Source organism: Myotis yumanensis, unplaced genomic scaffold (assembly GCF_028538775.1).
Source record: "Myotis yumanensis isolate MYYU_CA2020_CCGP unplaced genomic scaffold, mMyoYum1.0.hap1 SCAF_4, whole genome shotgun sequence".
Taxonomy (NCBI): Eukaryota; Metazoa; Chordata; class Mammalia; order Chiroptera; family Vespertilionidae; genus Myotis; species Myotis yumanensis.
The window spans coordinates 99308522-99332366 of NW_027223755.1; the positions used below are offsets into that span (position 1 = coordinate 99308522).

Here is a 23845-nt window from a genome sequence, read left to right on the forward strand (position 1 = left end):
GCTGGAACAAAAGCATGGATGGAGTGTTTGTGTGAACTAATATAAATTCAAAGTAAACATCATTACATAAAAGGGTACGGTCTTTTTTTTTTTAGTTTTATTCATTTCAAACGGGCCGAATCCGGCCCGCGGGCCATAGTTTGCCCACGGCTTCTATAGAATCAAGTCTGCAGCAGTGGCTGTAGCCAGTGAGGAGCATATCCTGCTGGCAAGGGCCCAGGTCCTCCCAGCTCCCACCGGGCCTGCCTGGGCTCCCAGCCTTAGGCTGCCATTTGGCCTGGCTTTGGCCCTGGATCCATGACAGCGTTCTCTGCAGTGAGTGATGAATAGTTGGGAGCAGAGCAGAATGCCAGAAGTGTTTCCCAGGGCCCAGAGGTCTTATACTTTGAACTCCTCTTGGGGAAATGGGGAGACCCAGAGGAGAGAGCAGCTGAAATTGGGCACCAGGAGGTGGAGACCCTGCCCCTTTTCCTTGTGTCACCAGGAATCAAAGCTGCCCCTCACTGACCTATCCTACAATTGTGTTCTTTTCAAAGTTTTGTTGTCAATTATGCAAAAAAAAAAAAAACCATAATGAAGGAAAGCCTTGCCTTTCTGTCAAGCTTTAATTATAGAGGTGAAGATTCGCCATCTCTTTCATTTATATCGAGCATGCACAAAGAGAACTAGTGTGGGTTTTGGGTTTTTTTTGTTCGTTTGTTTTTGAGATATAATTCCTACCATACAGTTCACCCTTTCAAAGTTTGCACACAGATCAGTGGTTTTAATGTCATAGGTTTTTAATGTCACTGTCAATTCATCACTCAGTGGACATGTTTTCACCTTAAATGATTCTTCTCCCCTGCACAGCAAGTCTGCCAGGTACTGGGCAGGTGTCATCATCACTGCTCTCACGCAGCCAGCCAGAAGGCAGGGGTTCTAGTCCCAGGTCCCCAGGAAGGCTGGGGCTCAGGGAGGGTCCATGATTCACACAATTCAAGGCCAGGGCTGTCGGACTCTAGAGCTCCAGACTCTTTCCACGCTCTCCCTGTTTGCCCATTAACTGGTGGACTGACAAATCCTTGCTGCTCTGTGAATGGGAGGGAGGTATCTTGGGTTCTTGCCATCCTGGCCCCACATTGGAAGGCTGCATCCTTTCCTGGGAGCTGTCACATTCCGCAGTGGCTGCTGTGAGTATTGTGTTGGATATAGACAGGGCCTGGGGTTGGGGTTGAGGTGGTGGGTAATAAAGCAGTTTTACTTAGTTTCATGACCACGAACCCTAAAACCCACAGCAGGAGTATCAGAACATCATTTGCATCCTCACCCCTGGGAAAATCCTCACTAGGTCCATCCCAGCTCAGCTGGAAGAAACTCGAGAGCTCCTCTTTGTATATGAGGCCTGATTAGTCTCTGTGACAGATGCTGATGGTGGAGCTGTGTGAGGGCTCCAGAGAGGGAGGGGCTGACGCTGGGCTTCCAATATTGGGGTGCAAGCAGAAGTTTCCCCTCTGGAACAGATCAGCACTGAGCAAGCCCTAGGTTCTGCAGTGGCTGTTGGGCTGAGGAGGGAAGGTGGGGAGGGTGTGGCTTTGCAGAAAGTGCCTGGCCTTGTGCCTGGCCGAACTGCCCTGCCCCACCCCCATGCCCAGAGGCCTATGCCCTTGGGCAGGTGAGATGAGATTGCAGTAGGGAGTGGGCAGGTAGTGGGTCCACAGACAGACATGGAAGCAGGCTTCATCTCATTTTAGGGTGACTGGAATAATTCCCTCCTACATAAAAGCACAGAGGGTGCTAGGCTGTGTTTGGTTGTGGGTGCAGGGAACAGATAGGGCCTCAGGTGGTCCCCGTACCATCCCCCAGTGGACCAAGGTGCACATGCAAAGCCACCCTCTCCTCCCTCCCTTATAAGGGTCCCAGAGACCATCATGGCTCCCTCTCCTGGACACAAGATCCCCTTATCCCTTGAGGCTCGCCTAAGTCTGTCCCCAGCTCCCCTGGGACTTCACCCTGTGGCCCTCTTCATCCTAAGTTATCTTGCTGATCCCCTCAAGAATGAAGGCCTGTGATGTGAATTATAGTGAACAGCATGGGGAAGTTGCAGGCTCACAGTGTATACTCTAGAGCATGGTCCTCAAACTACGGCCCGCCGGCCACATGCAAATACAAATATTGTATTTGTTCCCGTTTTGTTTTTTTACTTCAAAATAAGATATGTGCAGTGTGCATAGGAATTTTTTCATAGTTTTTTTTTAAACTATAGTCCGGCCCTCCAACGGTCTGAGGGACAGTGAACTGGCCCCCTGTTTAAAAAGTTTGAGGACCCTTGCTCTAGAGCAGCGGTTCTCAACCTGTGTGTCGCGACCCCTTCGGGGGTCGAATGACCCTTTCACAGGGGTCGCCTGAGACCGTCGGAAAACACATATATTACATATTGTTTTTGTGATTAATCACTATGCTTTAATTATGTTCAATTTGTAACAATGAAAATACATCCTGCATATCAGATATTTACATTATGATTCATAACAGTAGCAAAATTACAGTTATGAAGTAGCAACGAAAATAATTTTATGGTTGGGGGTCACCACAACATGAGGAACTGTATTAAAGGGTCGCAGCATTAGGAAGGTTTAGAACCACTGCTCCAGAGTCTTGCGCCTTCTAACTCATCCCACGCTGCCTCCTACCCGGGACTATTTCTTCCAGGCAGAGCCTCCACCTGAAAATGCAGTCAAGGGGACATTGATCTTCTTTGTCAGTTAGATCCTAAAAGCCCAGAAACCCAGCCTCCGCCCTACACACATTTCTGAGTGGCTCTGCTCCCCAGGGCCAGTGGCTTCTAAAGTAGGAGCCATCGGGGTTGGGGCAGCAGCACATCACTTTTTTCTAGTGCTAACAGATATTTTCCAGCATCCCCAGAACTGCCTGCAAACAGGTGAATGGGAATTGAAGGCTCAGAGGAGTCCCTTGAAAACATCTAAACTTTTGACTTACAAGGCTCTGTGACCCTGGGCTTGTAACTGAGTTGGGTTGACTTTCTCTAAAATGAAGATGCCAAAGAGCCACCTGCAGGCTGGTCTGAGGACTGAGTTCATGCTTGCGCCCAGGGAATGTTGACCTGATTCTGACGGTGGTGTGAGGATTGCCCTCTAGGTCCTTCCTCGGTGATGTCTCTTGGACTTGTGCAATCCCACAAAGCTTGAAAGAGAAGTGTGTTCCTGGAACACACTACCCTCTCAGCCTGTAGCGGGTGTGATGGTTGCTACATGTCAGTGGGCCTTGGACAGGTGTGCCACTGCGGTTACACAAGGACTTCATTTAAAACTTGTCTCTCATTTAAAGCTTCGGCTCCCTGAGAACACCTCTGCCCCGATGCTCATGGGTGAGTCAGGAAGAGCTAGGTGCTCATGACACCTGAGGCAGGGTGGAGTCTGAGCCCGTGTCCCATCTTTGTGCCCTCACACCTGTGTGCCGCTTGGGGTCTGGACTGCATTGGCTGGTCAGTGCTGAGCAGTCAGCTGGGTCTCCAGCTCTGTTCTGATGGAGTTTATTTTATTATTTAATCCTCACCAAGGATATTTTTTCCATTGATTTTTTTTTAGAGAGAGGAGAGGGGAGGGAGGAGAGGGGAGAGAGAGAAACATCAATGTGAGAGAGAACATCAATTGGGGCCAGGGATGGGAGCCTGTAACCGAGGTACATGCCCTTGACTGGGAATCAAACCCACTCTAACCACTGAGGAAACCAGCCAGGGCTATTGTATTATTATTTTGACTGGGTAATACCTTTGCATCCACAAAATCCAGAGGATGCAAAGGGGTATACTGTGTAAAGTCCTTTGGGCCTCCAGAAGAGTTCCGGTTCTGTTTAATGATAAACTTGTGAAGGTTTTCAGACAGTTCCCTATTTCTACACAATTCATAGCTACGAGACTTAAATGGGAGGCTGAGAGACCTGTCTAGGGTTTCCGGTGCTGCAGGTTGACTTCATTGACCTCCCAGGACCAGGCCTTGCTCTCCTCTGCTGGGAGCTGCAAACCTGCAGATCGGAGCCTCTCATAGCCCATACTCGGGCACCTCTCCAACAGCGAAGTTGCAGGGGCTAAGATCTCAATGCCACGTTTGTATTTGTAGCATAAATTTGTGTAGTGTGCATTTTTAAAAAATATGTTTTTATTGATTTTAGAGAGGAAGGGAGAGGGATAGAGAGAGAGAAGTATTGATGAGAGAGACATCGGTCAGCTGCCTCCTGCACCCCCACACTGGGGATTGAGCCTGCAGCCGAGGCATGTGCTCTGACAGAATCAACCAGAGACCTCTTGGTTTATGGGTTGACACTCAACCACTGAGCCACACCGGCAGAACTAATTTTTGTAGTATGCATTTATTGAAAAACTGTTTGGCTTTCAGAAGTGACTTTTTTAAAATATTTAATTCCTGTAGTTTTTATTGCACCTTAGACAATGGAGGTTTGTGGAAATGCACATTTGGCTTTTTAATGGGAGGCAGGTGGTGGGGAACTGGGGTTTGAATTCTGGAAATCTTCACGAGCCATTTTTCAGAAATCGCTCCTTCATATCAAAGGGCCCACCCCTGTCTCTGCCGCAGTTCAGGAAGGTAGCTAGAGGATGAGTGTGGATGTGAAGGGGAGGGGAGAAGACAGAGGAGCAGTAGGGCCCAGTTCCCCAAGGAGAGGGGCGGGAGAAGGGGTTCTGGTGCCTGTGGTCAGTGCCTGGAGTGGGAGCGTCCCTGTGCATGTTCCGAGTGTGTATGGCCTGTAGCAGTGCCTGCTGTAGGTACAGAGGACAGGGGGACACCTTCGCCCTGTGTGCACCATCATTACGATGGGAGAATTCTTGTGCTCTGGGAGACAACAGAATTCGATCTAGTGATTTTGATGAAAGAGCAGGCCATGCCTGCATCCTCAGAGGGATACCTAGTGTGTGTGCGCATGTGCATGCGTTTCCTGGTCATGGAGGGGCTTGTTGGATCCAGGCTACGTCCTCTCTGCTAGAACCAAAAGGTGCTCCGGTGACTCAGCTGGTGCAGTGCAGTACTTCCTGGCCTGCTCAGAACATCCCAGGGCTTGGCTAGTCCTCCAGTGAGCTGGGGCTGCGTGGTGGACAGTGGTGGCACCCCAGAGGAATCCCAGATGGACAGAGAATGGGAGTTTGTGGCAGGTGCAGGCCCACATTCCAACAGACGTGGTGTATTACAGTTTCCCACAGATACCAGTCAAACTTCGTAAGGCTCCTTTTTCTCCCATTAGGACAGTGAGCTCGGCGTGTCAGCATTTTGAAAAACCCTAACTTAACTCTGGTGCCATGTCACATACAGAAATTTTTTGATATTTGCAACCATAGTAAAACAAAGATTTATATTTTTGATATTTATTTTATATATTTAAATGCCATTTAACAAAGAAAAATCAACCAAAAAAAATGAGTTCGTGCCATCACTGCATTAGGAGGATGCCTGATGAGCTGGCAGTGGCTCTTGCCTGGAAGGGGGACCTTTTGTGATGTTCTCTAGAGGCCTGCTGCTCCCTGTTCTTAAATCTTAATCCTGTGCTGTTGGAATTCACCTGCTACTGGGTAGGAGAGTCACTCTGGGTCTTAGACTCATTCTGGCCCTAATATACTAGTAAATGTGCTATGTGACGCAGACAGGTCCTGTTTTCTCTGGGCCTCCATGTCTCCGGAGGATAATTACTAGTATAACTAGCAACTCACAAGAGCAGGCTTATACTTTATAAATACTTGGTAAGATGTTCTGCCTCATGGTGATCAAAGAAATAAAAGTAATCAAATGTCATCTTTAAAAAAAATATCTTTATTGTTGAGAGTATTACAGATGTTCCCTCTTTCTCCCCCCACATTGTCCCCCTCCACCCAGTTCCCACCCGGTCCCAGACCTCCACCACCCTATTGTCGGTGTCCATAGGTAATGCATATGTTATTTGGTTAATCTCTTCCCACCCACCCACTTCCCTCTGAGATTCATCCATCTGTTCCATGTTTCCATGCCTCTGGTTCTATTTTATTTATCAGTTTATTTTGTTCATTAGATTCCTTGTTTGTTTATTTTGGTTTTTAGGTTCAATTGTTGATATGTATATATTGCCATTTTATTATTCATATTTTTTATCTCTCCTCCCCTTCCTCTTTCCCTCCCCCTCTCCCTCCTCCTTCCTCCTCTCCCTCCTTCTCCTCCTCCTTCTCCCACTGAAAGGTCGCAGATTTGATTCCAGTGAAGGGCACATACCCGGGTTGCAGCTCGATCTCCAGTCGGGGGTTTGTAGGAGGCAGCCAATCAATGATTCTCCATCATCATTGATGTTTCTATCTCTCTCCCTCTCCCTTCCTCTCTGAAATCAATAACTATATATTAAAGAGAGAGAGAGAGAGAGCGCGCGAGGGAGGGGGAGAGAGAAAGAATGCCCTTGTACTAATCATGTAATACTGGTGATGAACTCCTTTAGCTTTTTCTTGTCAGTGAAGCTCTTTAATTGACCTTCAATTCTAAATGATAGCTTTGCTGGGTAGAATAATCTTGGTTATAGATCCTTGCTATTCATCACTTCAAATATTTCTTGCCACACCCTTCTGGTCTGCAAAGTTTCTGTTGAGATATCAGCTGACAGTCGTATGGGTACTCCCTTGTAGGTAACTAACTGCTTTTCTCTTGCTGCTTTTAAGATTCTCTCTTTATCTTTACCTTTAGCATCTTAATTATTATGTGTCTTTGGGCCTCTTCAGGTTCCTCTTGTTTGGGACTCTTTGCGCTTCCTGGACTTTTATAAGTCTATTTCTTTCACTGGGTAGGGGATGTTTTCTGTTATTATTTCTTCAGATATGTTTTTAATATCTTGCTCTCTCTCTCCTTCTGGCACCCCCATGATACAAATGTTGGTGCGCTGGAAGTTGTCCCAGAGGCTCCTTACACTATCTTCATATTTTTGGATTCTTTTTTTTCTTTCTGCTCTTCTGATTGGGTTTTTTGCTTCCTCATATTCCAAATCACTGATTTGATTTTCAGCATCCTCTACTCTACTGTTGATTCCCTATAAATTATTCCTTATTTCAGTTAGTGTATGCTTAGTTTCTGTTTGGTCCTTTTTCATGTCTTTGTTTTCACTAAGATCCTTGAAAAATCTCACGAAGTCCCTTGAAACTTTCATTAAGATCCTTGAGAATCCTTATAACTATTGTTTTGAACTCTATATCTAGTAGTTTGTTTGCCTCCATTTCATTTAGTTCTTTTTCTGGAGTTTCTTTTGTTTTTTCATTTGTGACATGTTTCTGTGTCTCCGCATTTTGGCTGCTTCCCTATGTTTGTTTCTATGTATTAGGTAGAGCTGCTATGTCTCCTGGAATTGGTAGAGTGGCCTTGTATAATAGGTGTCCTGTAGGGTCCAGTGGCTCAGCCTCCCCAGTCACCTGAGCTGGGCACTCTAGGTGTGCCCCTTTGTGGGCTGTGTGCGCAGTTTTGTTGTACTTGATTGTTGTTGGCATCACTGGGAGGAATTGATCCCCAGGCTAGTTGGCTGTGAGGAAGGACCAGCTGTGACTACAGTGGGAGAGCTGCTGTGCAGGAGCTGACACTATGGAGCAGAACTTGTTTTAATGGGGCTTTGGTGCTCATTGAGTCTGCCTTTTCAGGGTGTCGCTTGTGATGTGTAGAGTTGTAATCTTGTGTGGTGTAAAGCTGTCCACCAGGTGCACTGGCTCTGGGCCTCCCGGGAGGTGCAAAGTCAGCCACTGCCTGGGGCCACCGGGCAGGAGCTACAGAGCAATCTACAGATAGGCTGTTACTGCCGGGCCTGGGATCTCTTATTGAGAAACCCCAGGCAGGAGTTACACTGATACCAGCTGCTGCTTGTTAACCAGTTAACTGGAAACCATCCCCACACGCCACGATATTTTGAATTTAATTTCAAAATGTCTGCCGCTTGCGTCCTTTGACGCTTATGGCGTACAAATGGTTAAGAGATCTTAGTCTGAAGCCTGAGTCAGGCCATTCTTTGGAAAAGCCTCTCCAAACAACTTGGGTGGGGCTACAGATTTGGTGGGGCAGGGTCTCAGGGAATCCCCAGGACAGAGTGAACAGTGTAGGCCAGGCTGATGGAGACTCAGATGTGGTGCCTGCCAGTTAGTCCTGCAACAGAGGTCTCAGCATAGGAACAATGACCCCTGCTAGCACCTCTGTCTGGAAGAAAGCCATCCCCCAGTTCCTGCCCCAATGCCAGACAATCCAGTTCCTCCCTGTATGTACCTGTGTCTCTCTCCACCCTCCCACCCCCCCACCCCAAGCCGCTGTCCCAGCGCTGGAGCTTAGAGTGAGGAGTCTGAGTAAGTCCATGCACTGGCCATTTAAGAGGAACTTTTTGGGTCTCCAGCAGCCTTCGTGTCACTCAGACACAATCCCGCTGGTTTTTATAGCCGAAGTTACGGGGCGGGGCTTCTCTTTCCGAATCTGGAGCCCTGGCCTAAAGGGTTTGGTGTAGGGCTGGGACCCCTTGCTCCTCACAGGATACCTCTGTAGCTGAGATAAAAAAAAAATTTAAAAAAACCCCACACACACATGGCCCTGGCCAGTTTTGTTCAGTAGTTAGATCATCAGTCCACGGCCGAAGGGTCATGGGTTCGATTCCCGGACAAGGACATGTACCTCGGTTGCAGGTTCGATCCCCTGCCCAGTCGGGACATATACGGGAGGCAGCCAATCAATGTCTCTTACATAGAAGTTTCTGTTTCTCTCCCTCTCTCTCTCTCTCCCTCTCTCTCTCTCCCTCCCTCCCTCCCTCCCTCCCTCCCTCCCTCCCCCCTACCCCCCTTTCCTCCCTCCCTTCCACTCTCTCTCTAAAGATCAATGGAAAAAAATATCTTCAGGTGAGGATTAAAAAAAAGAAAAGAAAAAAAATCCACGTGGGTGTCAGACCAGCCTGTTCTGTGCCTCCACCCCTCCTACCAGTCTCAATGTGCTTCCTCCTCCTCCCCTCCTCTCCCTCCCCCTTCCCCTCCTTTTTTTGGTTAATCCTCACCTGAGGATATTTTTCTATTGATTTTTAGAGAGAGTAGAAGGGAGGGGGAGAGACAGAGAGAAAAAGAAACATCGATGTACATCAATTGGTTGCCACACACACACACACACACCCTGACTGGAGCCAGGGGTCGAGCCCGCAACCGAAGTACGTGCCCTTGACCACAATCGAACCCAGGACCCTTCAGTCCGTGGGCCGGTGCTCTATCCACCGAGCCAAACAACCGGCTAGGGCTGTTTGCTTCTTTAATTCTCTAGTTGTAGGACTTCTATTCAATCAGATTTCAGGCTGATGGTGGTTCTGTATTTTTGTTGTAATTTTGATGTCACCAAATGTCATCTTAACATTACAAATTGATAGCAGTATCCAAAGTTTGCACTGTCAGCATCATCCTTCACTAAAGGCATAACATGTTGATACCCTTTGACCTAATCTTACTTCTGACAAGTGTAGCTCAAGGAAATAATCCAAGAAATGAAAAGAACATTGGCCAAAGGTATTCCCTGTTGTTTTCTTTTAATGAAAGTAATAAGTAGCATTCTAAATGTCTCAGGGATCGGTCAAGTAAACAGTGAGGGGCCTATTTTAGGGAATATTAAAATTGATAGTCATGGGGTCTTGTAAGATAGAGGAAAATATGACATTAAAATGTTTTAAAACTGTCATGATAGCCACTATATAAAAATATAGGTGCCTGTGCTTACAGACTAACAGAAACATGCAGAGAGACTGGCTGCATTAGGATGATAAAATTGGACAATTTTATTTTCTTTCAGTTTTTAAATGTTTTACTGACATATAATCACATACTATACAGTTTCTCCATTTAAAGTATGTACATAATTCAGTGGTTTTTGTATAGTCACAGAATTGTACAACCATCATAGTCCGTTTTAGAACATTTTCTTTCATCACCCCAAAAGGAAATCCCACACTCGCCATTCTCTCTGCCCATCCACCCTCCCAGCCTCTGGATTTGCCTGTTCTGTATGTTTTATATAAGGAACCATAAAATACGTGGTCCTTCTATTAAAAATATATTTTTGTTGATTTCTGAGAGGAAGGGAGGAGATAGAAATATCAATGATGAGAATCATTGATTGGCTGCCTCCTGCACGCCCCCTACTGGGGACCGAACCCACAGCCTGGGCTTGTATGTGCCCTGACTGGGAATCGAACTGTGACCTGGTTCTTAGGTCAACATTCAGCCACACTGGCCAGGCCACTGAGCATGTTTTCAAGGTTCATCCATGTTGTAGTGTGTGTCAATACTTCATTCCATTTTTTTTATGGTGTCCTTTGAAGCAGTTTTTAATTTTAATGAAATCTAATTTATCTTTGTTTTTTTGTTGCTTGGATTTAGTCCCTCTGGCCCTGACACTGATTCATTAGGTTTAATATTTAAGCCTCGTGACTCCCGGACCCCTCTCCCCTGGCAGGATTGTTTGGAGCCTCCATCACTATATGGTTCTGAACTGAACCTGGTGGGCTCTAGGAGGCAGCCACATACATGAGGGGAGTTGCCTTCACTGGATCTTTGTTCAGAATCTAAACAGTTGCTCAATGAACCTTGTGAAGAAAATGAGGAAAAGTGTTTCACTTAACTGACACCATCTTCCTTCCCACCCTATTCCACCCAACAAAGAAGGACACAGCTGGCTCTGAGAGCCGATGCTGGGGCGCTGGTCTGGGCCTGGTGGGGAGAGATGCAGGGGACCAGCCATGGTCTCTGGGAGAGAACAGCTGTGAGAAGGGGAAGGGGGATCTGAGGAGTGGGTAGGTCTGAGGGAAGGTACTGTGCTGGGCAGCAGGGGGGTGGGAGAGACCAGATGAATGAGGGAGGGAGTGTGGCTTCGAGGAGGCCAGTTGCCCAGGTCTGGCCCAGCCCTGGTGCTAAGGGAGCTGTTTGTTCTCCCCATGAAACAGCTCCCCACAGTCCTGTGTGTCCACCCACTGGAAGGAGCCTCACCTGTCTACCAACTCTGAGTACCTAGGATTTGAGGTAAAGTTTCCCAGATCCCCTCCCACAAGGACACAGTGCCCTGGTACGGAGGTGGGCACAGCACTCCTTGAATGTTAGAGGAGAAGAGGACCAGTGCCCAAGCTGCACTGGGGAGCCCTAGATTATGTTCCCCATGTGGGTTGGGGGGCTCACCTCACCAGCTTGTGTCCTCCTCGCCCGGCTTCCCTCATCCTCAGGCTTTCACACAGTAAGTGCAAGTGACCACTGAGGTTAGTAGCTTCTTGAGATGTGGAGGATGGAGGCTCTGGGCTGGTCACCCCTGGCAATGTGGGGCATCTTCAGGATCTAGGGATCCTGGTGACCACTCTCCTCAAGAAAATCAGTCCCAGCCCATCAGTCCTGCTCTGCCCAGTGTGGAGATTTATATGGGATTAAAAGGTGGCCTGAGCCCCAAAAGCAGGAGACACCTGCAGTAGGAGCCACAGGAGGCCCCGTGTGCTTGGGCTCAGCAACGAGGGTGGCTCTCTGAGGACCGTCACACCTTGTGCAGCAGCCCCTTGATGCGTCAGTACCTGACTGGCAGTAGGGGAGCTGGGAGCATAGTTCACGTCTGAGTTTTCCCTCCAGGTTCAGGAGAAGCCTCGAAGATGTCTAATGACCCGCCCCCTCCTTATCCTGGAGGCCCCACAGCCCCCCTCCTGGAGGAGAAAAGTGGAGCCCTGCCAACCCCAGGTAGGGTTCAGTGCTCTTTCCCTTGCCCATTCCAGCTGCTGAAGTTGTGCCTGGAGCAGCCCCTCCCACTGACAGTGGGGCTGGGGCCCTCTGCATTTCTTTTCCCTCCTGTCCAGGCCAAACCTCCCCTGCTGTGATGCAGCCCTCGGCAGGCATGTCACTGCCTCCTGCAGACATTGGCCCCCCACCTTATGAGCCACCTGGTCACCCACTGCCCCAGCCTGGCTTCATCCCTCCACATGTGAATGCAGATGGAGCCTACATGCCTCCGGGTAAGTTGGGAAGAGATCCCAGCGGAGCGCAGGTGTCTGCCCAGCCCAGCAGGCTGGTGTTGTGTGAGGGTGTTTACTGCTGGTTGGAGCAGGGGGACTGATTGTGGGCATGGAGGGTAGAAATGGGAAGGTGTCACAGAGCCAGGCCCCGCTGTGAAGGCACTGTGGACGTGCCAGAGGAGCCCGGGGCTACCAGGAGGGTTGACTCGTGGGAAGGCTCCTCAGGCAGTGGCAGGTGCTATGGACTCATGGGTGCTACAGGGGCCACTCCCTGCCAGACACTTGAGTCCATGGTGGAGGCCTGGTCTCCTGCTCACCCGGCACTCTTCAGAGGGGCTACTCAAGCCGGAGAAGGACCCACAGTTCCTGAACAGGTGTCCCCAAGTCAAGTGGACCAGATGGCACTGCAGTGCAGGACCTAACACTGGTGGGGAAGGAGCCCTGTTTGCATAAGAGGGGCTGAGGAGCAGCGGGGCTTTCCTTCCTGTGGTTGAGGTCCTTGAGCACAGTGCCCAATCCCGGGTGTCAGAGGCAGGGAGCCAGTGCATTGAGCTGAGACCGAGGGGTAGAGTGGGCCTTGTTCTCAGCTGTCTTGTCTGGCTGGGTCAGGTATCTTCTGTTTTGGTCCCCATGGGGCAGGGACAAGGAAGGTCTAGGACTGGTCCCTCAATTGTGCCCTGGGTGCTGGGGACTTTGTAACTCTCACGTGAGCACAGTGGGGTGACAAGCCAGTGACTCGTCTGCTCTGTCTTCTGTGCCATTCCAGGTTTCTACCCTCCTCCAGGTCCCCATCCACCCATGGGCTATTACCCGCCAGGGCCCTACCCACCAGGGCCCTACCCTGGTCCTGGCGGACACACAGCCACAGTCCTGGTCCCTTCAGGGGCTGCCACTACGGTGACAGTGCTGCAGGGAGAGATCTTTGAGGGTGCACCTGTGCAGACAGTGTGTCCCCACTGCCAGCAGGCCATCACCACCAAGATCTCCTACGAGATTGGCCTGATGAACTTCGTGCTGGGCTTCTTTTGCTGCTTCATGGGGTAGGTGGTATGGGTGCTTGAAGGGTGGGGGCTGCACTTGTCCATTACCCAGCTGGAGTATGCCCAGTGCCCTCGGCACATTCTCTTCAGGCCTCCCCTTCTCTGATTCAGGTGTGATCTGGGCTGCTGCTTGATCCCCTGCCTCATCAATGACTTCAAGGATGTGACGCATACGTGCCCCAGTTGCAAAGCCTACATCTACACGTACAAGCGCCTGTGCTAACGGAGCCTGGACTGGACTCCCCGCTGTCAGTCTGGACTCCTGTGCTTTGCTCCCTACACTCAGTGGCTCTGTCCCCACTCCCGCTTGGGGGTGGAAGGTGTTCCACCAGTCCCCTGGAACTCTTGTCTTCTTTGCCTTGCCCTTCCCTGAGCATCTGACCTCCGGCAAAATTGTTGGATTTAAGGCCAAGGGTCAGCAAGTGGCAGGGAGCTGGCACTGAGCATGTATGTTGCTGGTTTGCTTGGTGTTTGATTAGGAAGATACACTGGGAAAGGTCTCTACTGGGGTCTCACTCCTCTGTTTTTATATGAGGTATAAGTTTGGTCCTTATTCTTGTGGGGCCAAAAGCAGCCAGAGCAATGGCTAGTTTTCCAGACATGGGCCTACAGTGGGGCTGTGCCTGTAGCCACAATTTCTAATCTGCTGGGCCAAGAGTGGGGACGTGAACCCAAACAGGACGGAGTCCTAGGCCAGGGTTTCTGGGGTGCCAGAGGTAACATGACTGTCAGAAGGAATGACTCCCACCCTCAGAACTCTCAGGAACTCAACACCTTGTCCAGGTGCCCAGGAGCCACATGGAATTAAGAGAGAGTCAGTACAACTGCTATTCATGGGATAAGTGATTTGGCCCTGGCTCACCAAGAGACTTGCCTCTGGCCCCTGCCTAGCTCCCCTTCCACATGCCTCTGTGAACATGTCTTTACTGGGGCCAGAAGGAATCCCCAGGAGCCCAGCCCCTCTGTCCAAAACATGTCCTTGCTGTGTGTGGGCATGAACTTTGCCTGGAGGCTGATGTATCCCAGCTGGGACCAGAGATGGCAGATAGGCCCCTCCCTGCAGGCACACTCAGGATTTACAGTGCTCTCTGTAGACCTTCTCTCTAATGAACGCTGGGTGCTTCACCCAGGTTGACTCACTGTCACTGTGCTTGCTCCAGGCACTATAGCAGGAACAACTGTAGCACTGGATTGGGGACCAGGAAGGAGCAACCACAAGTGGCGGAAGTACCCTGGTGGACTAGCCCTACCCTGGGCCTGAGGCCATGCTGTCTTTCTTTTCTGAATGGTTTGTTGGTGAACTTGCACCTGTGGACTGCTGTACCCTGCCGCCACCCCTCTCCTGGTCTCACACTGCCACTGCATGGCCTTCTCTCACTGTGAATTGTGACCAGTCTGTTTGTAGTTTCTCATTAAATTGGTCCGTTCACTCCCCTGACCTGGGCCTCTGCTCTCTTGCCTGGCTTCCTTCTTTTGCAAGGGGAAGAGGGTGGGGCTACAGGTAGTCTTAAGGGCAGGGGGTCAAGTTTTCAGGGTCTCTCAGTGCTTATGCTATACCGACTGCCAGGAATGACACTAACATTTAAGTACCTAATTAAATTTAAAACAAGCCAGTTTGTGTGGAGGAGCCCTGGCATTCCAGCTAGGACTGGGCCAGGGCATGTGTTGACTATCTTACTATCTGATACTGGTTTTACCCATCTCCACATCACAGCATCCACCATGGGATCTATAGGCTGGAGCCCTCCAACTGAAGCTCAGGGTCATCCTACTCTGGAAGCAGGTAGCTTCACTCCCTTAAGCAAGACAGAGACAATGGGCTAAGGCTTCAGGGGGTGGGGGGGGAGATAGTTTGGGCCCCCAAGTTCTGGGCCAGCTCTGCCCCTACCCTCATCTGAATTGTAGGGGTAGGTAGGCTTGGTCAGTAGTTTTAAAAAAAAGTTTCCCCATCATTTAACCCTTTTGTGAATAAAATGTTCAGATCCTCAATTATATAAAACAATAGTTGCCTATTAATAAAAATATTTAAGTTCACATTTCTATTTTAGACAATCAATTATTCAATACAAGTACATGGTTTTTTATGCTTATTTATAAGGTAACTAGCAGTCTTGGAGCACAGCAGGAGGAGGCTGTCAGAGACCAGCGAGGATGACATCTGTGCCAGGAAGGAGGCAGCTGTCAAGAGTCCACTTTATTGAGTGCTGTAGCATGACACAGGTCAGGAGGAGATAGGCCACGGCTGGACGCACCCCACTTGGGGGTTTCTGCTAGAGACAGATAAGGACTGGCTGCCCAGGCAAGCCTGGCTTCTATCTGCTCACCACATGCCCAGGTGAGCCCCCCAGTAGAGCAGGAGCATCCGGGGAGTCCCTTCCTCCCACAGGGCTACAGCACCTCGCCTTGGCCTGGCTGGCTGCTCCGCTCCCAGCAGGGGAAAGATACCCACCTAAATGATGACACAGCAGAAGAACAAAAGGAGAAAAACCTCAGGGTGAGAGGTGTGGGTGCCCAGGAGCAGAGCTGGTTCCAGAGGCCCAGGCCGGTCACTGAGCTGCACTGGCTGTTCCCAGTGCTACAGCCTGGGCGGCTGCGGGAAGGGTGGGCCTCTACTCAGCTCAGCATCTGTCAGCAGAGGATACTAACAGGCAGAGGCTTTAGTGTCTGGCTTTTATTGGTTGCTTTTCTCAAACCCGGCATTTTTAAAAAGTCACCTGGGGTGGTGGTTTTGTCACAGGTAGAGGTGGGAGCAGGCCAGCAGTCACTCAGGAGGAGGGCGCCAATGTGGTGATGGGTCTTTCACATGTAGTACCAAGCCAAGAGGCCAGCAGCCAGAGCCACACTAGCAGCCAGAATGAACTGGAGGCTGGGCTTGCTCAGCAGAGCTACGGCTGTTCCAACGGGACAACTTCTACCCTCCAGGGCACCTGTGTGGCAGCACCAACAGGGACATGGCATCAGTGGGAATGCTGACACACCTGCCCTAGGAGGAGAGCTTGGGATATACAAGACCTACCTTTGTCTTGGTTAGCAGTGTAATAGGGGCATTTACGCACATCTCCTTTCCCATTGTGCACGGGGAGCCCATCCTCCACGATCTCTTTGGCCAGCAAGGAGCCAACCTGGTCCAGTTCATTGAATACCTGAAGGAGCAGAGGAGCAACACCATCACTGGACTGCTTAACTCTGCTTTCAGAGAAAAACCTCTTCTGCACAGAGGGAGCTGGAGCAGGTAAGGTTTGCTCAGGGGTGCAAACCAGCAAAACTGCAGCTGCACTCGGGGACACTGACCTGGCACTTCTGGCACAAGCTCTGGGAAGTATGGTGGTACCTGTGCTGTCCAGCAGCCTATGGCTGCTGACCATGGTGGATCTTCCCCGGGCACTAACCACACACAGTCCACGACTGAAACTATCCAAGGTACAGACATGAGAGTAAAAAAACACTGTTTGAGCCATGGTACTTCCCCACTTCCAGCTGCTGGGTATTTTTAGCAAGAAGCAATAGGAAAAGGAATATGGAGAATAAGGCCCTAGCAGGGCTGATCCATCCTGAGTAGACCCTGGAGGCCCCTGATGTCAGGTTAGAGGGCTGACAGGCCTGTGGTTAGGCTGATGCTTCACTTCCCTCCAGGGCCACTTGACTGGTGCCTGGATTCTGGGGACAGAATCAGCCTCCTCAGCCTCAGCCCCATCTAAAGGGTACCTGTAAACTGAGTTATGCTCCTTGCTCTCCTTTGTTCTCTCCCTGAACTCACCAAGCAAGACTTTTCATAGCAATCCATGCTAAAAAGGAAGAACTCCATTCCTCAAAACCGGAATCCTGTGGTGAGAGGGAGGGAGACAACTCCATTCTCCCCAAGCTCACATCATGGTGAGGCCTCACCCTTCCCAAAAACAAAACACAGAGGTGGTCTATCAAGTAAAGCAGAGCTATCACTGGACTCATGCCCTCTGTGGCCTATTTGGTCCCTCAAATTTCTCTCGGGCTGGCTGCAGAGCATTTGTCCTAATGCACCAGTGTCCGTTTGGGCAGTTCTGATCAGCTCACACCATCAGAGGCCCCTTTCCACCCGGCCCCAAGCAGTACCTGCATGTTGTACTCGAAGGCCCTGTTGGCCTCCTCCACAATCTTCTCTTTGGTTTTCAGGTTCAGGTCCAGGGCATTCATCCTGGCCCGGTAGAACTGTTTGAACTGTTGTGCGTTGTCCACATTCTCAAACAGGTAAAACTGGGTCCCCTCCCCTGTGCTGGGGAGTTTCAGAGCCCTCTGGGCCACCTTCTTAAGCACCTGGCCCCCCGAGAGGTCCCCCATGTAGCGGGTATAGGCATGGGCCACCAGCAGCTCTGGCTCATTCTGGCCCACATAGTGGATCCGCTCCACATACTTTTGGGTGGCCTCAGAGCACTGCACCTGCTTCTCCCAGTCCTCACCAAAGAAATACTCCATGTCCTTAATCAGTGCCTCCTTCCGGTGCAGCTCCATGGGGAAGTACAAGGGGGCGAAGGCTGGATGGTGCTGGTTGCGGTCCATTTCCTCCTCGAGGGCTGAGTATGTGAAGTAAAGTGCAGTAGTGGCCAGCTGTTGAGGGTGATGGGGAGAGACCAATGGAAAGGACTGTGGGCCTTGGGTAGCAGCTCCAGAGCCCACCGCCCACCATGTCTGAGCAACTGAAGGCAAAGGCTTGAACAGCAACCCCCCTTCCTGTCCCCAAAAGCCCATTTTTATACAACGAATTATTTCACACACTCATTTCTATAAGGAATGACATGGTGAATTCTTTGGACATGGATACTTCTGCTTTCTTTACATCACTAGGTTATTCCACTTAAGCCATAGAAACCATAGCCTGGCATCAGAAAAGAGTAGAGTGTAACAAAGGCCTTGCTTCTCCCTTGGAGCAACTCCAGGGGGACCTTTCTCATGGGACTATGGCTCCCTAACCCGAACCCATCCATGACCAAGCCACAAACCTTAAACAGCTCTTTCTTGATGTTGCCTTTCAAGAAGTCCTTGACAAACTGGGTGTTTTCTGCCCGGTCATGTGCTTCTTTGGTCCCTTCCTTCAGGAGCTCAGAGAGGTCAGCCATCCTGTAGAGCAGTGATTTTCAAACTTTTGCATTTCATGGCACACATAAACTAATTACTAAAATTCTGTGGCACAACAAAATATATTTATTGTCAATCTGACCCCAAAAATATGTATACTCTTTTTGCTCCAAAGTGACTTTAAAAAATCAGGTGCCTATCCTTACTATATAATAAAAGGCTAATATGCAAAGCAACCAAACTGCAGAATGACAGGTCGCTATGACGTGCACTGACCACAGGGGGCAGACACTCAACGCAGGAGCTGCCCCCTGGTAGTCAGTGCACTCCCACAGGGGAGCGCCACTCAGCTAGGAGAAGGCTCACAGCTGGGGAGCGCAGCAGCAGTGGCAGGAGCTTCTCCCGCCTCCTCAGCAGCACTAAGCTGTCAATCGGACATCCCCCAAGGGCTCCCGGACTACAAGAGGGCGCAGGCCAGGCTGAGGGACACCTGACACCAAGTACATGAATTTTGTATACCAGGCCTCTAGTACTTGTATATAAGGATTTCTGGTACCAAAAATTAACCAATCCTTAATTTGTGATGTGACCAATAAAATGCAACTCTCTCTCTATATATGACCTATATATTTATGGTTCAAAACAAGGCAGTCACTGGATGGCTATTGTGTTGGTGTTGTCATTTCTTTATTTGACAATCTAAGCCTTAGATTGAGGTAAGTGCCCCTGACTAACTAGTCAGGTATTGCACATTTTACTTTTTTTTTTTTTTTTAAACTATTTCTATATTGAGCATTTCTTTCTTTTTTTTTTTTTTTAATATATTTTATTGATTTTTCACAGAGAGGAAGGGAGAGAGATAGAGAGTTAGAAACATCAATGAGAGAGAAACATCGATCAGCCGCCTCCTGCACATCCCCCACTGGGGATGTGGCCGCAACCCAGATACATGCCCTTGACCGGAATCGAACCTGGGACCTTTCAGTCCGCAGGCCGATGCTCTATCCACTGAGCCAAACCGGTTTCGGCAGGTATTGCACATTTTAAAAATTCTTGCAGCACACAAGTTGAAAATCACTGCTAGAGAGAGACCAGGTGCGTGCGTGCGTGCGTGCGTGTGTGTGTGTGTGTGTGTGTGTGTATGTGTATACATGTGCATGTATATGTGTGTGAAGTAGCCCTTCTCAGCTCCAGCATATTGCTTGCTACGCTGATAGGCAGGGGCTGCTCAGAAACTCAACTCCAGCATAGATACAGGGTCTTGCCAGGAAGCACAGGGCAAACAGATATGTCTGCTATCAAGGACTTGCGTAACACGAGGGACGACTGTGGCCTGCCTCTCAGCAGTGTCCCTGTCTCGGAACTACCCAAATGAACGATGCTTTGCTTCTGTGGCCACCTAGTACCCAAAGAAACACACCTGTGTTCCCAGCATTTGCTGACTTCTCCAGGGAATAGCCAGCCCTGGGGAATGTCTCCCAGAATACATACAATTATGAAGGACTGACTGTGGATCTTCTAGACCCATAGCCTCTTCAGGATTACATGTCGCTGAGAATGAGACAAATGCTGGGAAAGTTGGAGCCAAGCAGGACCTGTGTGTGCTGCCTAACAAAATTACACAGGATGAAACTGTGCCACTTGATGCCAATTCCAGACAAGGCAGAGAATGCACGACCTTAAAGATGGTGGCACTGGGCAGGGGCTTGTGTGTACACACAATCTGTCTACTAGAGTGAGAAAAACTTGGCCTCTCATGGCCCAGCCTCTGCTGGCTTCTTTAGCAGAGTAGCAAGTATCACCCACATTCTGACAGTAATTTAATATTAGCAATTATTTCAAGTTATAAAAACAACTTTGCGTCCTGGCCAGTGTGCTCAGCAGTTAGAGTGTCAGCCTACGCACTGAAGGATCTCAGGTTCGATTCCTGGTCAAGACACACAAGACCTGGTCAAGACCATGTACTTGGGTTGCAGGTTTGATCCCCAGCCCCAGTCAGGGTGCATGTGGGGGGGGCAACCAATTGATGTGTGTCTCCCTCACATTGATGTTTCTCTCTCTCCCTCCCCACCCTCTTTCTTCCACTCTCTCTAAAAATCAATGGAAAAAATATCCGCGGGTAAGGATTAACCAAAAAAAAAAGAGAGAGAACTTTGCCAATGATGAAAGGATAATAATGGAGAACAGGCCCCAGTAACTTGAGGCTTAGAGGAACTGGTCCTACCCTGTAAGAAAAACCCCTGGAGTTGGAGTTGTTCCCACATTCTAAGAGTCTGTGGAAGATACTGGAAAAGATGCCAGCTTTGCCTCTAATTACTCTTTCTCTCCCCAGACGACAAAATGCTTCGGGTTTTAGAAGAAAAAGGACCAGGATCACCATCAAATTCTGTTACTCAGCACCCTTAGCAGTGCCTGTCCTGTCTCCTCTGGGACACACAGGGAGAGTGCTGAGCAGCCCAGGGTGCTGTCTGCCCTCTCAGCCAGGCATTTTGAGGGCCACAGCAGCAGGGCTCCCGACTGTACCTGGTGCCTACAGCACAGGCAGCCACGTGTGCTAGGCATGCTGGTGGCCCCATCCTCACCTGCTGGGGGTTTCCCTTTCAGGGGCGGACCTCTGTTTCTCTGACTCTTCTACCCCCTCGGAGGTCTCCAGTTCCATTAACATTGTTGCGAGTGTGGTTCTTGCTGCCCTTACTCCTTGGGCCCTGTGGAGATACAAGGAACAGGTGATGTGGAGCCCACAGCAATCATTTCCCCAAATAACCTGCTAGCTCTCTCTCCTCAGAGCCACCTCACCAAGGAGTCACCCACACTTCTCAAGGGTGTTTTCCTTCTAAATAAAGCTCTGCCGTCACTGGGATTATATGTGAATATGGGCAGAATTTTATTATGGACGGTGGATTAGGTAATATATATATATACACACACACACACACACACACACACACACACACACACACATAGTAGAGAAATATGCTAATTAACTGGGACACCAGGAGTCAATTGGACAGGAGGTTGCGCGTGCAGCGTCGGGGGCGGGGGTGGCAGGGCCCCCCTGTGCCTGCACTGGGGGAGGGCCTGATCAGCAGTGGCCGCAGCTGCTTCAAGGGCTGGAGAGGGAGGCAGGGCCAGACCAGAGGGTGGGTGGCACTGCACGATTTTAATTGCACGCTGGGCTCCTAGTAGCACTATATTGGTGTTGAACTTGTTTTTTTTTATTTTGTACTGTGATTATGTAAGAGAATGTCCTTGTTTTAGGAAGTACATACTGAGATATTCAAAAGTAAAGAAACAGGCCATCTGCAACTTACTGTCCAATGGTTCAGAAAAGGTGTGTGTGTGTGTGTGTACATACATATACATACAGGAGAGAGGGAGGGAGGGAGACATGCAGTGAAGCAAGGCAAAATGCTTATGGTGACTGGTTAAAAGGTACACAAGAATTCTTTGTACTGTTCTTAGAACTTTACTGTATGTTTAAAATTGTATAAAAATTAAGTTACCTAAAACATAAAATAAATAATCATAGATAAAGCTTAAAGGAAAAAAAAAGTGCAACAGCTCTGAGTTGGCAGCAAACACATTTGTAGCCAGGCCGTCCTACCTGTTAAAGGCGTGGTGGCCTCATGCAGAGGGCAGTGGAGCAGGGCACTAGACTGTTAAGCCAGGCAGTTTGGAGCAGCTTCACTTTAAAGTAGTCAAGCTCAAAAGGTACCCAACAACCTACATCAGCTACAGAGTCACCAAGCAAGCTGATTGTCCCCAGTCTACTCCAAACTCTGCTGGGCTAAAGGAAATAACATGAGTTGGCTAGTCAGTATCTGCTGCCAGGAGTGGGCCTCCGTCAGCCAGGGAAACACGGCCCTACACCATACAAGCTCATCCTCCACCCTGGAGGCCTCCGCTCTTCCAGTGCAAAGGGGCAGCCCCCTCTGGGGACTTGCCAGATGAACAGCAGCAAAGATGCACAGAGCTACCAACACTGGGGCCAAATCAAGCCAAGGAAAGAACAGACCTTCATTTTTCTATTTACTGAGCATTTTCTATCTACTCTACCCAGAAACGGGTGTCGGGGGGGGGGGGGGGGGGGGGAAGGAGAGTAAGAAATGGTCCTTTTCAAAGGTTATAAAGAAGAAAATAGCCCTGGCTGGTGTTGCTCAGTGGTTGTAGCGTCGGCCCACACATGGAAGGGTCTCAGTTTTCCATTCCCGGTCAAGGGCACATACCTGGGTGCATGTTCAATCCCCAGCCCTGGGCGGGTGTGTGCGGGAGGCAGTCGATCGGCATGTCTCTCACATTAATGTTTCTCTCTTTCTCTCTACCCTTCCTTCCTCCTCCCCCACCCCCCCTTCACTCTAAGAATGGAGAAAATATCCTCAGGTGAGGATTAACAACAACAACAAAAAAGATGCCAAAACCGGTTTGGCTCAGTGGATAGAGCGTCGGCCTGCGGACTGAAGGGTCCCAGGTTCGATTCCGGTCAAGGGCATGTACCTGGGTTGTGGGCACATCCCCAGTGGGAGATGTGCAGGAGGCAGCTGGTCGATGTTTCTCTCTCATCGATGTTTCTGACTCTCTATCTCTCTCCCTTCCTCTCTGTAAAAAATCAATAAAATATATTAAAAAAAAAAAAAAAAGAATAAGAAAATAAAAACCAACGTCTGTCTTATCCCACAGAGATAACCATTGTTGGTACACATCCTTTCTGAGTTTTCTCTAGGCATATAGTTACATCTTTGTTACCTTTTGGGATGTTACGGTGGTTTACTCAGCATGATCTTTCTGAACCTTCCCTTTCCTTTAGATTTAGCATTTATACAATGGGATTAATGACAGGAATTAAATGAGAACATGGAAGGTAAAGTTTTAGCATAGCACTCAGTAAATATTAAATAGGATTGTTTGTACTTAAATTTTGATTGTGGCTTACTGATGTTCTCCAAGAATGCTTAGAAAATAAATATCAAAAAGTGAAATAAGCCCTAGTCGATTTGGTTCAGTGGATAGAGCATCAGCCTGTCGACTGAAGGGTCCTGGGTTCGATTCCGGTCAAGGGCACGTACCCCAGTTGCAGGCTCCTCCCTGTCCCCGGCCCTGGTCAAGGCATGTGCAGGAGGCAACCAATTGATGTGTTTCTCACATTGATGCTCTCTGTCTCTCCCTTTTTCTTCCACTTTCTCTAAAAAAAAATCAATGGAAAAATATCCTCGGGTGAGGATAAAAAAAAAAAAAAAGTAAAACAAGCAGACAAAAAATATGCATGGTACCACTTATATGGGGAATCTTTAAAAAAAGAGGAGGGCTGAAGTCATAGAAACAGACAGTAGACCAGTGGTTGTCAGGGGCTCGGATGGGGCAATAGGTTAGTAAAAGAGTACAAATTTTCAGTTATAAGATACATAAGGTCTAAGGTTAAATCAGAAGCTTCCTAAGGGCCCAATCATCAAGACTCCCTCAGACTATTTCTCAGAGTCCAATACCATGTTCCAAACCACTTAGAACCCAGCACCCTGGGGAGTCACCAACCTGAATTACAATTGGTGCAGTTGCACAAAAGTAATGCTTACTGAGAAAGCTTGCTAAATGAAAGGAGGCGGTGTGAATAAGAAAATATTGATTAAATTCTAAAATACCAAGTAAAATAACAAAAATGTTAATTGGGTACTATGTCTCTAAATTAGCTGGTATGAAAGCTGGTTTTACCTTTCTTCAGATCTGACTGACTCCCTTCTTTCTCCCTCTCCTTCCCAACTCCCCTCCTGTGG

General features: G+C 49.1%; 2 protein-coding genes across 7 annotated transcripts in view; one reads left to right on the forward strand and one right to left on the reverse strand.

Moving 5' to 3' along the window:
- CDIP1 (cell death inducing p53 target 1) overlaps positions 1-15065 on the forward strand; it is a 33250-nt gene extending 18185 nt beyond the window's left edge. For 3 of the 5 annotated variants that reach the window (XM_070413080.1, XM_070413083.1, XM_070413081.1), the window contains exons 2-6: positions 10951-11026; positions 11615-11719; positions 11836-11991; positions 12758-13031; positions 13143-14469. In XM_070413080.1, coding sequence (XP_070269181.1) covers positions 11635-11719; positions 11836-11991; positions 12758-13031; positions 13143-13254 — 627 coding nt within the window. In that variant the 5' untranslated portion in view covers positions 10951-11026; positions 11615-11634 and the 3' untranslated portion in view covers positions 13255-14469. Of the gene's footprint in view, positions 1-10950; positions 11027-11614; positions 11720-11835; positions 11992-12757; positions 13032-13142; positions 14470-14745 lie in introns of those variants that run through there. The other 2 variants (XR_011471265.1, XM_070413084.1) reach the window with 2 other exon arrangements.
- A 40-nt stretch (positions 15066-15105) lies between these two features.
- Positions 15106-23845, reverse strand: part of HMOX2 (heme oxygenase 2) — a 31737-nt gene continuing 22997 nt past the window's right edge. Inside the window, exons 2-6 of one of the 2 annotated variants that reach the window (XM_070413078.1) lie at positions 20663-20785; positions 18005-18122; positions 17121-17612; positions 16048-16174; positions 15106-15958 (exon numbers count right to left, since the gene is read on the reverse strand). In XM_070413078.1, coding sequence (XP_070269179.1) covers positions 15831-15958; positions 16048-16174; positions 17121-17612; positions 18005-18122; positions 20663-20745 — 948 coding nt within the window. In that variant the 5' untranslated portion in view covers positions 20746-20785 and the 3' untranslated portion in view covers positions 15106-15830. Of the gene's footprint in view, positions 15959-16047; positions 16175-17120; positions 17613-18004; positions 18123-20662; positions 20938-23845 lie in introns of those variants that run through there. The other variant, XM_070413079.1, reaches the window with a different exon arrangement.